This window comes from Trachurus japonicus, chromosome 16 (assembly GCF_045865225.1).
Source record: "Trachurus japonicus isolate A0001 chromosome 16, Traja_1.0".
NCBI classification, from domain to species: Eukaryota; Metazoa; Chordata; class Actinopteri; order Carangiformes; family Carangidae; genus Trachurus; species Trachurus japonicus.
Window position 1 is genome coordinate 20,697,012 of NC_140922.1, and position 15,112 is coordinate 20,712,123.

The window sequence follows — 15,112 nt, forward strand, 5'->3', positions numbered from 1 at the left end:
TGGCTCTCTTTCAGTCTGCCTGTTTCCAGATGCATTTCAGAGATGGGAATTAGCAGGAGACCAGCATCTTTGGACAAACTGGGGATACGATATCTTGCCCAAGTACACTTCAGCAGGCAGCGTGCTGACTCAGATCATCTGGTGGTCTGTCTAACCATTACAGGGCTCTGCAGGACTAAGCTACTGACTCGGCAGAGAGTAGCATGTGAGCTAGTGGAGGGAGTGTTACTGCTGTGATGGCAGGACTACACCTGGTTCAGTGTTAATCTGTCAGTCCTTATCCAGCTGGTGGAATATGATAGGAGATGGAGAGCACGCCAGACAGACACGCAGCCAGTGCCACACCTGCCTAATCAACACACCTGCTGCTTGACACTCTGACCACTGTGAGGCTGTGTGTGTGTGTGTGTGCGTGCATGTGTGTAGTAGCCAGCAACCAGGCTGAGAGCAGAGAGGTAAAACGCAGCAGGGCTGTGAGAGAGAAAGAGAGAGAGAGAGAGAGAGAGAGAGAGAGAGAGGGGTGTGTGTGTGTGTGTGTGTGTGAGGGTCATTCAAGGCCCATTACAGGGTGATTAAATGATGAAAGAGCTTGTCCGATTTCATTGGAAACCCCCCCTCCTACTTCCTCGCTGAGACACTCACTCACACACACCACACAGCCCAGGTGGGTTGGGTGCCTATTATACCCGTCAGGATAGATATCCATCTGATGGTGTAAAAGTGAAACTAGGCCATTTGTTCACACTCACACCTCTCTACCTTGTTCCCCACTTTCCTCCTCCCACCCACCCCCTCTCTGCCTCCTTCTGTCCTTTTCTTTGCTCCTACTACTCTTTTCACGTCTTTCCTGACCCTTGACTTTCCCATTTTTTCTCCTGCAACTCAACTCCCGGCACCCTCCCACACCACCCACTCCTCCCTGCTGAACAAGTCTACCATTTACTTCTCACTACTTTCTCCTCTTTTTTTTAATCCTTTTTCACTCAAAACTCTTAATCAAACCTGCTGTATGTGACTGATGCCTTTATTTAAGTGATGTGCAATGAAGTTTAAGCTTTACATTGTATATGTAATGACCATATTGCACAAAAAAATTAAATTTGGTTTTGGAGTGACCATTTATGTAGATGGTGGTAAAGATAAAAGTGAAGAGGCGGGATGACGGGAGTCTGAAAAATAATACTTAAACAGTGAGTCAGGTCTCTGAAATACACCCTCAGGTGTATGTACTGGCTGTGTCTGTGTGTCCCGTGGGTGTAGACAGCATGCAAGCACGATATAGGCATGTATACCTTTTTTTTTTTTTTTTTGGGAGGGGGGTTGACTCAGGAAATGTTGGTACATAGTGTTTTCATGTTCTGTTTTCAAGTCAAACTGTGATTTAGGAATACATGCCAAATACTTAATGTCCAAAAAAATAAATGGGGAAGGGAAAACATCAAAGCTCTCCTCATGAGCAGAGTCAACTACACTTGACATACACGCCTGCATATGCACAAAAGTAGAAATGTATGAAGTGTGCACCCGTACAACATGTGAACCGAGTGACACTTGTAACTTAAGTTTATAGCCTGCAGAAGGAGGTGCAAAGGAGGAGGAGAAGAGGGGAGGAGAGGAAAGTGGAAGGGGGGAAAAATTATTACCATCCCCTGCCCTCCTTGCTAATAAAAAGCATAACTTCAAACATGTTTCTGATGATGGTTAAAGCAGGAGGAAATTGATTTATTTGAAGATGTTTTAAAGTGAATTTTTCACAGGTTGAGAGAGGGTCTTTGAAGCCATGTGTGTGTGTGTGTATGTGAACAGCTGTGTGTGCTTGTGTGCGTGCGTGCATGTGTGTGTAGAATGGAATGCTCATGTCTTTAGGGCTGACCTTAATGTTAGTACAGTAAAAAAAAAAAAAAAAATAGCAAAACGTACTGCTGCTATCAGCCGCCAAATGCTCTCATGACCACCGCAGGGTGTTTGTGTGTGTATTTGTATGTGTGATATTACTGCTAACCTACTTTAGTCAATACAAGATTAAGCTTCTGACACCTGCTGTGAATACTCCTGTGACATGCAAAGCAAAGCTTCTGATCTGATTTACTAAGTGTGAAAATGAGGAAGAGTTTGGATTAGCTTCACATACGAAAAAAAAAAAAAATCAAATGCAGATTAATTTACAGCTTTTTGACTCTATGTTTTCGATGGTGGATGTGAGCGTGTGCACCAACTCAACTATTTCAGGATTCATCGAATCCATGTGTGTCGACAAACAATCCTGATAGCCAGATCATGGCCAAAACAACTTCAACGAAGCAAGGCTGCATGTGATCACCAAATAATGGGTAATAAATTATATTAAACAGAAATCTTTATTTCAGTAAACCTTATTGAGATGACTGAAACACTATCATTAAAATCACTGTGTTTGATTTAAAATGATGTAACTTTCAGGTGGCTGCTGCCTCATATTGAAATATATCTCATTAAATGGTACCAGTTTTTGTTTTTTTGTAAGTGTTTTTTGATTTTATTTGCTGTTGTCAGAAACTGAAAGATGCTACTGTAGCTCCAACAAGTACACACATGTCACACCAAGAATTTTCACAGCATCTTACCTGTTCATAGAACTTGTTGTGAGCCACGTAGTACTGGGCATCAAATGACTCTTCTGTCACCAACACATGTTGCCTCTCCCCTACCTAGAGAGAGAAGGAAACAATATGAAACATTATGGTAGGAAATGTCACTGTCAGTATATGCATTGACCAAGTGTTGTAGACCTTCAGGTTTAATTCGACACAAGCTGCCATGGTAATCCACTTTTCTTCTATTCATCAGGATCCCAATTCAATCAAAGTTTTGCTCTTTCATGTTACTCCATGTTTTCTGCTAGTGCAGTTCACCATTTAATTACAATCTCAAGGTCCTGGGCCACTTCAGTTTTAGCGCTTGGCTCAGAGGACAGTGAGCACTATTCAACTGAGGACCTTACTAAAAAAGAGAGCTGAATAAAAAAACTAAAAAAAAACTATACAAGATACAATTCTAATACTTAGAGAAAACCGTCTATTCAGGACATCAGAAAATCAAATACCACAACAAGGACTACCTATCAAGAAATTTAGCACAGTGCATAACGACAGAAAGTAACATTTTTATGTTGAAGAATGTTATTGACTCAAGAAGCAGAATGAAGAGAAAAGAAAAACTTTATTGAGAGTAGTGCAAGCATGAATAAAGCCACCTCAGGACTGACTTAGCCAGAGAGGGAAATATTCTTCTAATTTGTTCCCCATGGACAAGACACTTGTCCATGAGGACACTTTGGTTTGGACAGCTATTTGATTTTACTTCATGGCCGGATCCCCACCACTCCAGTGTATGTTTTTTTTGTGAATGGATAAAGCTAATACTTTGTTGTTATGTTGACTAATGCATCTCCTTCGGTGTCCTGAGTGATGTAGAGTTAATCTCATGAGTATTTACTCCTGTAATTGTGTGTGTCAAGCTCATTACTTTCCAAATATGATTACTCAGGAACCACATTAATGTCAGATGAACACAGGCCCGAGATGAGATGCTTTACATTCATTTTGCCATTAAAAAAACATGCAAATCTTCCTGTATTATAAGAAACTGCCATAGTGCTGCAGAGCATAAACCACCTGGGTTTTAAATTTCAGCAACATACATTGGAAAATGTTGGGAACAGAATGTCCTGTAGTCTAGGTGGGCAGTATTTGCATTTTAACTCTGTTGGTGATGAGCCCTACACTGTAAAACTGTGCTGACTGATCATTTCCTTGGCAATATGTCAGAGCCTTAGAAGTCAGGGCTCTGACACATTGCTCAGGGTGTTTCCATTTTTGCAGACACCCATCTTCTGTGCTCTTTTCATCCCTCCTTCCCGTCCTTATCCTTTTGCTTACATCCCTCTCTCCCATCTCTGGGCTCTTTGTTGTTCATACCTCTTCTCCTCTTCCTCCCACTATAATTCCTTCTCATCCTTTGCTTTTCAATTTTTTTTTTTTCTTTTTTACTGATTTTACTGTGCATGTGTGTTCCAACACCTGCACAGGCATGCTGACAGACTTAAAAAGAGACCAAATAAATCACTGCTTCCTGCAAACAGAGCAATTTTCAGAAAAAAGAGGCTGGAAAAAATATCCTTTGAACATTATTACTGGATGGTGAACATTTGATTTGGGCCTTTTGTTTGCTCCTTTGAATTGAAGACAGATGTCTCTGCTGTGAGCCTAAAATCCTGAGCACATGAAGGAAAGACCATCCGCTGTGTTGCACATACATTTAAAGAAAAGTGTTGCTGTTTGTCCTTTACATATGTTTGAAATACCTGGAACTCATCTGTTAATGTTTATATCAACTAACTACTGACAACTGACCATAATTTGTTTTGCCTGTGTACTATTTTATGTTTCTCAATATGTATGGAATTCAACTGCAAAACAACTATATTTCTGTACTGAATTCTCAGATTCATACCTCTTTGGGCACGAGGTGCTCATTAAACAACAATGACCTCTAAAGCCTTTAAGTTTTCATTTAGTTTTCAGTCTTGTACCAGAGGACTGATGCAGTGAAAGAACCGGAAGCTGGATGTGTATGCTGTAGATTTGTGTTGGTCATGTCAGCCTTAATAATACCTAATCCACACCTAAACAACAAACACGGAGCACTGATCTGGGATTAAGGTATATCCTGATGTGTTAATTGAACTGTGAATAAGAGGATGAGCATGCATGAATACACTCTAGTATAAACAATGATACATAAGGGAATGTAGTGAACTTAGTAAATGGAAAAGATGGAAGAGCTGCACACACTTCTGTGCACCAGAAAACAAAGTCTGCCTGTGTGTATGTGTGTGTGTAATTGTAATATATGTGTTGGTTTTTGCCTGTGTGGCTGCTTGTCTTTCCTGTAAGCGTCTGCGTTGAGATTTGTATTTACTCCATCTGTTGAAACACATCACAGAATACCAAAGAACGCGTGCATTGCGTGCGTGTGTCTTTGCACAGTAAGACGTGGATTTACTTCACTATCCAGAGAATAAAATCCCATGATGCACAGCAGATCTACTACAGATCTGTGGGATCATGAGTTTAATTGATAATTAATCCACATCATAACAAGGATAATGAAAGAACTGTGGCTTTGAATTGTAATCAACATTTTCATTTGCGTCAAAAATAAAAGGAGCAGTTCACCTGAACATCATCCAAAATGCGCTATGCTATATTTACTGTATCTGTGGCCTTTCTTTTACCTTGCAGCTGGATTACATTTTTAACCAGACTCTTAGATGGGATTAATTATATGGTAATATTAGTCATTATTAAAAAGAGGCTAATTATACACCTGTTGTGGTGTCAATGTAATAATTCTTCCCGAGAAACACAATAAAGATATATAATTCACAGAAAAGAAGGCTAGGATATTTCACAGCTCTTTAATATGATAAAAGGTTTTAATGATAGTGTAACAACCGTTATTGTGCAGTGTAAACACCAATCAAAGCAGCAATAATGGTAAACAGCCATAAGCCATACTTTAAAATAGCCATTAGAAGAAAGCAAAGTGTAGCCATAAAGGGATGCACATGGTCAGCAACGGTACTAAAACAGGCTCACATTCGAACCATAATGATACCTAATGCGAGCCAAGAAAACATTCCCATCACACCACCACCACCAGTCTAGACTGTTAACACAAAGCAGGTTAGGTTGGGATTTATTAATAGTAAATTCTGACCTTGATCTACATGCCTCAGCAGGAATACAGATTCATCAGGGTAGGAAATGTTTCTGTTTTGGGCCTTTGCCCGCTGCAGCAAAGATTTGTGATTTTGGATGTGGACTGTGGTCTTCATCTCACTAAAGTTGGTAAGTGGTTACCAGAGTTACTGGAGCCTTTTCTGGCCATTCTCCTCTGACCCCTCTCATCATGAAGGTGTATGCATTAAAGCAGAAGTAAGTGGTCCGGTCGTTTTCGCTAATGCTGTGTTCCATGCAGGCTTTTGAAATCGTAAATTACAGCTTCAAGTCACAACTTACGACTTTGTAGCGTTCCAGGCAACCCACTCGTGTTTTTCCGACCTGTTTTACCGGTGAAAGTCACTATAACGGCCACTCGTAACTTCCGACCGTTGAACTCGTACCAGATCGAACTGGTACGACTTCACGGTCGGAAAAATACGAGTTTCCTTGAACGCACCATAACAGTCCTCGTCCCTATGTCACCACATTCACGGCGTCCCTTGGCTGCACACACAGCCCTGCATGCCGTTCTCTCTCCTCTGTAGGATACGATAAATGTTTTCTCCTCGGCTCTCAGAGCAGAGCAGAGTGACTGAGAGACCCGTGTTTCAGACCAAACACTCTATGTAAGTGATTGCTGTCGGAAGATATAACTATTTAAGACTTATATTAACACAAATATATCACTTACTTCTGCTTTAACCAAACTGCTGCTCACTGGGCTCTTGACTTATATCTGCCTGATTTCCATGCACTGCACTGCTGACATACGTATGGCTGACTGACTGCATAAGAGCATGAATAAGGTGTAAGGGTGTGTCTTCATATACTGTAACAAGAACTGTCCCCATCAGGAGTACAAAAGAAGCTGCTCTGTATTTTTTTATTTACTATTTTGCCAATTTACATCAAATGTCTTTTATTTTCATAAACTATAGTCTCTATATGGTGCTGGTTTGTTTCAAAACAAAACAGTTTGCAACTTTTACGCAACACCAGAGCTGAACTGGAATGTACCCACTCGCTGCATCCCTCTCTCTTACTCTGACCCACTTGCTTTTATTTCTCCATTTACTGTATCATGATTATTATCTAATTGTTACCCACTCCTATCATTCCCATACACTCTCACTCTTTAAACACGCACAAATGGAAGAATAAGATATCCATCTTCCTCACAAAACCTTGCCAAATTACCGCAAACATGCAATCACCAGCGCACAAACACCCACACACTGTCAAACAAATCGACATTCACACAAACACACACGGCTCTGTGTAGCCCCTTGCAGAAAGATATTTTGTTTTGTTGCCTGCTAAATAGTCATTGTGGGGAGTGATTTAACAGGGCTAAAGAGAGATGCTCTGATCTTCTGGAGGTTCTCTTTGAATAAGCTGCTTGAAAGAGGAAGAAAAAACACCCCTGCTGGTTTGGGTATTTTGTTTTACCCTCAAAGTCAAATTCAAAGTGAAATAGACTCAAACTTTTCAGCGTTTGCCACAAAGACTGAGGGGATTACGGATGGCTTTGGTTAAATGTTTGTGAGGACAAATGTAAAATCAACACAGATCAAAGTTATCCAAATACACTGTTTGGCACAAGGCCAAAGCATAAATAATTTACACAGGGTAATACACTAACAACATGAGAAAGAAGCCAGAAAGAAGAAGCTATATAGGTTGACAGGAGGGAAACAGAGAAACAAGAAAGGTTAGAGAAAAAACGAAAAAGGAAGATATTTACACAAACAAAAAAGAGAAGATTCTGTCAAAACACTTGTAACTCCACAAGCTCTTTAAATGCCATGACTATCTCTAAGTGGGTTTCAAATCTTTATCCTCTACAAAGCAGTCCAGGCCAATCATTTCATGTCCACACACAGACTCAGCCACAGGTAGCAGCTGGAGGTACTTTTCTCAGTCGATAAAATGACTCCTTATCTGTCTGTTCATGCACCGCATTCACCTGTATCCTGCAACACGTTCAAATATCTTTCAGCCCTTCAGAAGTATTGTGATATCAGGTTTAGGTTCTTATATGTGGGAGCAAATAGGTACATTGCCGACCAGAGGACAGACTCATTATTTATCTGGCTCCACTAAAGAAAGAAAAGCCAATGTTATCCATGTCTGCTAAGTTTACAGTCTGATACACCTGGCTCCGACAATCTATGATGTCAAATTAGTGGTCATGTTTAAATTATCTGTGACCACTTGAAGTCCAAAGGATATTATGACTAAGACTAATCATGGGGTCTGGTTAATGATAAGAATATTGATTGTTGATTACACAAGGATAAATTAGGTCGTACAAAGCAGAGGCAATGCTGCAATGAATTTTAGTTGTGGAGAATGAACTTTACTTCAAGAAACAATGTCTTTCAGAAAGTAAACAAAGGTAGAAGGAGGTTTGCAAGTCCTTCGGCTTTGACCAGACCTGCACACACACACTGCTGACAGTCAGGCAAGGAGACCGAGGAGCACTCTTTGAAGAACAGATGCCATTTTTGCTCAAACACCTCAGATACTGGGTGCGTGGGTTTGTGTTTGACAGAGATGGAGAGAGTATTAAAACCCAGCATTTATTATGTTAAACTAGTACTGCCTGACACCAAATGCGAGCGCATATATTTACATACAGTATGCACCTACATACTGTGTATCTGCAAATGTGAACATACATTACAATATGAGAAAAACACTTCTGTGTAACCACAACATTAGACTCTCTCCACCAACACAATATCACTGCAGTTTCCTTTATTTCTAAGAGCATGTTTCTATTACAAAGTCTCTTCACCAAAGCCCTGTTTCAAACAAGGAAGTTCCTGGTAAAGGAAGAGGGAGGGAAAGATTCTCCTCAGTTGAGTTTTTAAAATGCTGCTTATTTTTGCGCCTTCTGTTGGCGTCACATTCCACATCACATCCCACCCAATCAGCACTGAGTAAACTTCAAGCCCCACCCAGGAGTTTTCCAGGGCCGCTTGGAGTACCTGCCCCGAGGCAGGGACTCGTTGAGCCTGCGTAAAAGTTCTGGGAGATCGTCCTTCAAACCGATCCAGTCTCAAACACAGAGAAGTAGCATGGAGGTCTACAGTGCTTTCCAAACACTTGCTTAAGTCCCTTTGCAGAAAGAGAAATACTTGACCTCTCTGTGGGGCCCTCAATAATGATTCATATTAACCGCACCAGTCAATTATCCCAGGTGCTGTACTGTCGTACTTCACCCGCCACTTGGGACCCAAGGAATTCATCCGCAGCAAAAATGACTCGTTTACACAAAAGGAAAAGAGAGATCAATATTTTGTGTCACCTTCCAAACTTTTATATGTTAACCCTCACAAGTTTTGAGTAAATAAAAATCTTGTTTTTTGCAGAGAGCAACTGTCAAACTCAAGGGTTCAAAAGAAAACTATTTTCTTGCTAGTTTTCACATTTATGGAGCATCAAGGCATTCAGTGAGGGGTGATACAATAATGACCCTGCTAGACAGCGATTCAGACAACTGATACATGAAAGTAGATTGTGGAATATAATAGAACTTACAGGAACAGAGATGAGATTTGTATTTTGTAATGATGGAGGGATAGAAGAAGACAAATGAGGTGCAACATTGCCCTACTCTTAATTCAGTCTCTGTCCTAGTGTGTGTGTGTGTTAGAGTGTGTGTATGAGTGAAACCTAAAGCCAAGAGGAAGGAAAGATATTATGCAAGGCAGCCAAAATTCGGACTTTATTAGCATGATAAAGACATACAAACACACGGAGACGCAGAGCAACATCAAAACAGACGAAGCTCCACACCTACAGACAAAGACCTCGACTGAGCACCTCTTCAGGCTAGTTTAATAACAATTACCCTGCTGTACCTCTGTGAATAAACACTGGGCTGAAGCCTTGCTAGCTGTTTGTGTGTGTGTGCCTTGAGGTTTTAAACCATACCTCTAATGTGTTCTTGGCTCTCACTGCCATCCCTGCCCTCTCTCTCTGCTGAAGTGCGAGAGGTTTTTGCCAAAATGGAGCACTGTGCACCTGCATCAAATCTATAACTGCCCTCCAGGCCCTCTGTAGACTACGCCTCTCTCCAACTCTCTCTTTCTATTTGCCCCCTTTCTCTCTAACACACATACACACAAAGCAAGAATAAGAAGTAACACATGAGACTGATTTAGCAAGGAGAGACAAGCAAGCAAGAAAAACACACAGAAAAACACACAAGTATAGGAAGTGAGAAACAGGAAAGAAAAATTAACCTACCCATCTCACTTGTGATATGGTTCCACAAACAGTGCAAACAACAACTTTCAATGTTAACCATACAGCCACTTTGGTATGTGAAATGTAAAAAAAACGGCTTTCAAAGAAAGTAGAGTGGTGCTCTACAGTAGCTAACCTCATATCAAAGAAAGTACTGCACATAGTTTTCATGAATGCTGAGGTCATGTAACTTAGTTGGATCAGACAAGGACTTTCAAGAAGTTTCATTGCAAGTGGATGAAAGAATGTAAAACATGGAAGAGTTAGTGTAAAATGTAGCGCAGCAGCAATGAGCAGCTACAGACATCTCAACTCTTGTTTGCAAAAATCTTTGTTCAGTGTTGGTCCAGGATTTGTTTTCAGTTCAAGTTCTGACAACTAATTCTAAAATTGTGCCTCTAAATTTGTTGACAAAAGCTTCAAGAGAGAAATTTCAACCAATACAAAAATGAAATGTGTTTTTTCACTTCTCAGTTATTATCACAGATATTTTTTTTCCAGTGTGATTTTACATTTAAGGTATTGTTCTGTAGGTTAACTTGAAGTATTTGGTCTGTGGTGCTTATGTGCCAAAATAATTGAAACATTTGAACATAAATTAATAACTCCACTGTAATCCACTGACCTGTAACTATGTAAAATCATCTTTTCAATAGATTGATCAAGGCATAGTTAATAGCAAAACATGTCAAAAGTAAAATGAGTGGGAGAGCAATTAGAGTGAAACAGAAAAGTTGTAGCACTGATGAGTTGTTATATAAAACTGATTTGTATATTTCCATGTTTGAAACATGGGCCTGAGGATCATAAAGCTATGTGACAAAATACTTGTGGTTTCTGCACAACACACGGTAATGCTTTGTCTGTGAACACAAAACATACTGGTACAATTACACAGGAAACATACAAAAATCACACACATACACAGTTGATTGCCTCAATTTCAGCCAAACGACAGAACAAATCAGTCAGGTCTGCCACCAGTGTGACAGATCCAGTTTGTCAGAAGAGAAGGATACATGTCTCTCTCACAAGCATATACACACTCACACGAACACACAGGCCTGTGACAGTAGCCCATAGGCTGTTTTGTGTCTCAGATGCTGGAATGAATCACATCAAAACAGAGACATGGCAGAAAACACACAATGAAAGGCTCAGAAACATCAGCTATTGAAACACATGATATCACGTACACACATGGAATCACAGTCCCTCGAACACCAAAACACATAAACTTAGTCATACGCAAAAATATGCCTTAAAGCAAAGATTAGAAGGTGTTACAGAGAAAGTATTTGGACAGAGAGAAATTGAGTTCTACCGAATAAGGTCTGTAGGTGGAAGTTGAATAGGAGATTGGGTTGGATTAGTTAGTCACTTCTTTAAATTTAACTTCTTTAAATGTTGTTAGCTGATCCCCTCCTCCAATCTTGAAAGTTATAAATATTTAACATTCAAATATTTAATACTTAGTTAAAAATATCGTTGGGAAAAACATCATCAGACTGATACTTAAAACCCTGAGCACAATATATTTCAACACACACACCTGTCAGACCAAAAATGTGACAAATTATAATAAAACAGGCTGCCACCTTTCATTACAGGAGATATTGCAGAGCACAGCTCTTGACAGACCATGTAACAAATGCCCTCTGGCCTAAAGCAATTCTTCTCCCAATACCAGGTTTCATACTGTTAAGCACTGATCATGTATTTCTTTCCCCTGCTAGAATGGTTACAATTGTCACTGCATCGCACAAAGCCAATGATTGGAAAGAGTAAAAACATTCTATACTCCTTTATTTATTTATTCATTCAACCATAGTAAGGCATGTGTGTGTGTGTGTGTGTGTGTGTGTGTGTGTGTGTGTGTGTGTGTGTGTTTGTGCATGGGTAGGGGGTTAGGGTGCAGCCTTTGGCATTACTGCCTCTATGTGTGTATGCAACTGCAACATCAATCAGAGCTCAGCTGTGATTGTCAGGCTGATTGTCTGTTATGTCCCTGTGGGTCCGGAGGCCTTGGTGTGTGTAATTCATGTGCATGTGTGTGTGTGTCTGTGTGTGTGATGGAGAGGGGCAGAAAGAGGAAGGGAGAGTAACAAGAAGTGTATGTGTAATGCACGCATCCATACATCCACATTAATCTATAACTGCAGCTGAAACTAATGCCTTGGCAATAGCAGTATGATTATGATTATCACTGGAGGCCACACCTGAAGACACAACAAATCATACATGCATAGGAAGTCCTATCTAGCGAATGTGTCTGATTGCTGTTCAAGGCTAGCCCTCAAGTCGTCCTATTAGAACCAGAGAAATGTATGTATGTGTTTTGATAAGGGAGAAAAAAAAAACATGAGCTTACAAGGCCAGCCTGGTGGCTCTGTGGGACAAGGCGAGGATCTCGTAATGCCTGATTGGGTTAAAAGCCGGCTCATGACCTTTGATTCGTGTTCTATCTCCTTCTCTGTATTTTCCTTTTTTCTTGACTTTTAGCAATTGTGGAAATCCAAATAAAAATGAGGTAAAAAGGAATGAATGGAAATCTGGTTAGGAAACTGATAAGACTTGGACAATTAAGAGGAGAAAATAAAATCTAGACCATAACTGCCTTCCGCATGAATGGGGGGGTTGACCTGTGTGTCCGTGGTGTAGTTGTCAGTTTGGACAGTCAGTGGGAAAACATGCAGTGGTAGTGTGCTAGATAGCATGGGGGAGAAGTAAGAGAGTGGAAATTGAATAGTTACCAAAATGTAACCTTTTTTGTCAACAAGTTAAAATATAAAAGGCACTAAACACAACTTAAAGTTTGAGAATAACAATCAAATGATGGTCATCATGTTAAGTTATTGCTGAAATGGTTTTAAAAAGGTGTTTATCTAACTTCATGGCCATTCTGGATGCTGTAGTTTGTGCTGAGAGGCGGTTCTGGAGTTTGCTCCATCCAATTTGTAACCCTTGGCTGTTGCTCTCCTTTAAACCTTACAAACCTTCTTTAGAAAATGCAGTAAATGGTTTGCATCTGGTTTTCATCTTTCATATTACTGCGGCAACTGAAGAAGAAATAAGTCAAGCTCAGTCGAAGTCGACCAATGTCAAGGAAGACCTTAATAACTATCATTGTATACTGCATACAAGGTTTTGTGTACAATTACGATTCTGTCCTCCCTTTCCTTTCTCTTGTGTGAACAGAACACTGATGGGGAGGCTGGGGTTGAAGTGTTCTGTGCCTTAGTGTTCACCCTGGACACTCAACATTTTGGTTGTCTTCATGGGTTAACGATTCTGTGTCAGTGCGCATGTGTTTGTCAGTGTGTGTGTGCGCACACATGGCTCAGTATGCTTGTGTCCTCTTCATCTGTCCCACTGATGGTACATTCTGAAGTGGTACAATGATGGACTGTCAAGTACTCTGTTTTTTCTCTCTCCGCCTCACTCAGGTACCCAAGGACAAGAAAACAACAGATGAACCAAGGGCATATAGAAAAATGAGAAAAATAAGATTTGATTTTCTTTATGCATCTGATTTCCTCCTACAGTCTCATGACAGTCTTTTTGTACATTGGCTTTTTTAGACAGTAATTACATGTGAGTGTCAGGGACGTCCATCGTGACTGAGTGAAGGGGCACACGTGGACGGGTCAAAATCTGTATTCAAATGTAAAATACAGCGAGTGACCAGGGGCCAAAAGTCCTTTGAGTGGAAGTCATCATCATTTGTGATATTGTGCAGATTAAATAATGGGAACCACTTGAAGAACTCCAGTAAACTCACATTCAATGAGCTATTAATTTGTTACAGTTAATATTGGTATATATCTAGCGAAAATACATTTTCTGCTGTAGCCTACATAAGTATGTTTAGGCATTACTTATGTACAGTACCAGGGACAATGTCTGGATATCTAGGGGTGAAAAAGTCACGTACCTGTATGGTATATTATGAGATAAACAGTTGCTCAAGTAGCAGTACTTCAGACTGGTCACAACTGGACATAGTGGTTACCAGTACACTAAGAGGGCTAAATGAGAAAATGCTGACAAGAGATCTTGATGCAAGAAAATGGGCACCACTGAAATGTTAAGCTCCTATGGGGAGAAGTGAGCACAGAGAAAAGTAGTAGTGTTATAACTCTGCAAAGCCTTGGGCTATTACTGGTAAAGGCACAGTACAGCATGGAAAGAACATTGGGTTGGAAAGCGCTGACAGTACAGATCATACAGTATGTATATATAAAAGGTCAAGCTTGATGCCCACAGAATATAGTTCCCTATAGGCAGACAGCAAGCTTGAGGTGACAAGAATAATGTATGCTGAAAGGCAAGTTGTCCAAAAGGCAGCAAGTTCAGCAAGAAAAGACAGTGACAGCCACAAATTGTATGGATGTCAGAACCATACAGCAAATGGATATGTTGGGGCTCTTAAAAGCTGCTTTATTCTTTTTCATAACTTTACTCACTTCCTATGATCACTCATGATGTGCAGACAGTATCTTTATGAGATTAAACCAGCTTCAATTTCCTTTCTGAAGATTTTTCTTTCTTCCTTTGTTTTCTATTTAGCTCCCTTTTCCTCATTCTGTTTTTTTTCTCTGTTTAATTTAAAACAGCAAAGTATAAAGGCAATGATAGAATATACTGTAAGTGCAGTGCCTTCAAGGTTATGAGCCACGGAGTCTCTATTTAGTAAAGTAACATTTTATTTATATAGTACTTCTCACAGAGAAGACTCAAAGTGCTTCACAAGATACATAAAAAAATACAAAGATTATACCATTAGTATACAAAATAAATAACAACAAAAGCAGCAGCACATTTGAAGAAATACAGCAACACAATACAAACACCCCCAGGCTTATTGAAATGCCTGCCTAAACAGAATTTTTAACTGTTTTTAAGGACTCTCTTCTTTTCAAAAGGAAGAGAGTCCCACATTTTTGGGGCAACGGACTGAATAGCTCCATCACCTCTGGTTTTTAATCTGCTATGTGGAACACGGAGTAGCCGGCTTCCAGCAGATCGCAGTGACCTCACAGGGTGGTAAAACTCACAGCAACATAAGTGCAAGATAGGCTGAGTATGTG

The 15,112-nt window shown here is 40.1% G+C and overlaps 1 protein-coding gene across 1 annotated transcript in view; it reads right to left on the reverse strand.

The window, feature by feature from the left end:
• Nucleotides 1–15,112, reverse strand: part of cdkal1 (CDK5 regulatory subunit associated protein 1-like 1) — a 238,762-nt gene that overhangs the window by 16,666 nt on the left and 206,984 nt on the right. The window contains exon 13 of the mRNA XM_085802473.1: nucleotides 2,604–2,687. Coding sequence (XP_085658599.1) covers nucleotides 2,604–2,687 — 84 coding nt within the window. The remainder of the gene's footprint in view (nucleotides 1–2,603; nucleotides 2,688–15,112) is intronic.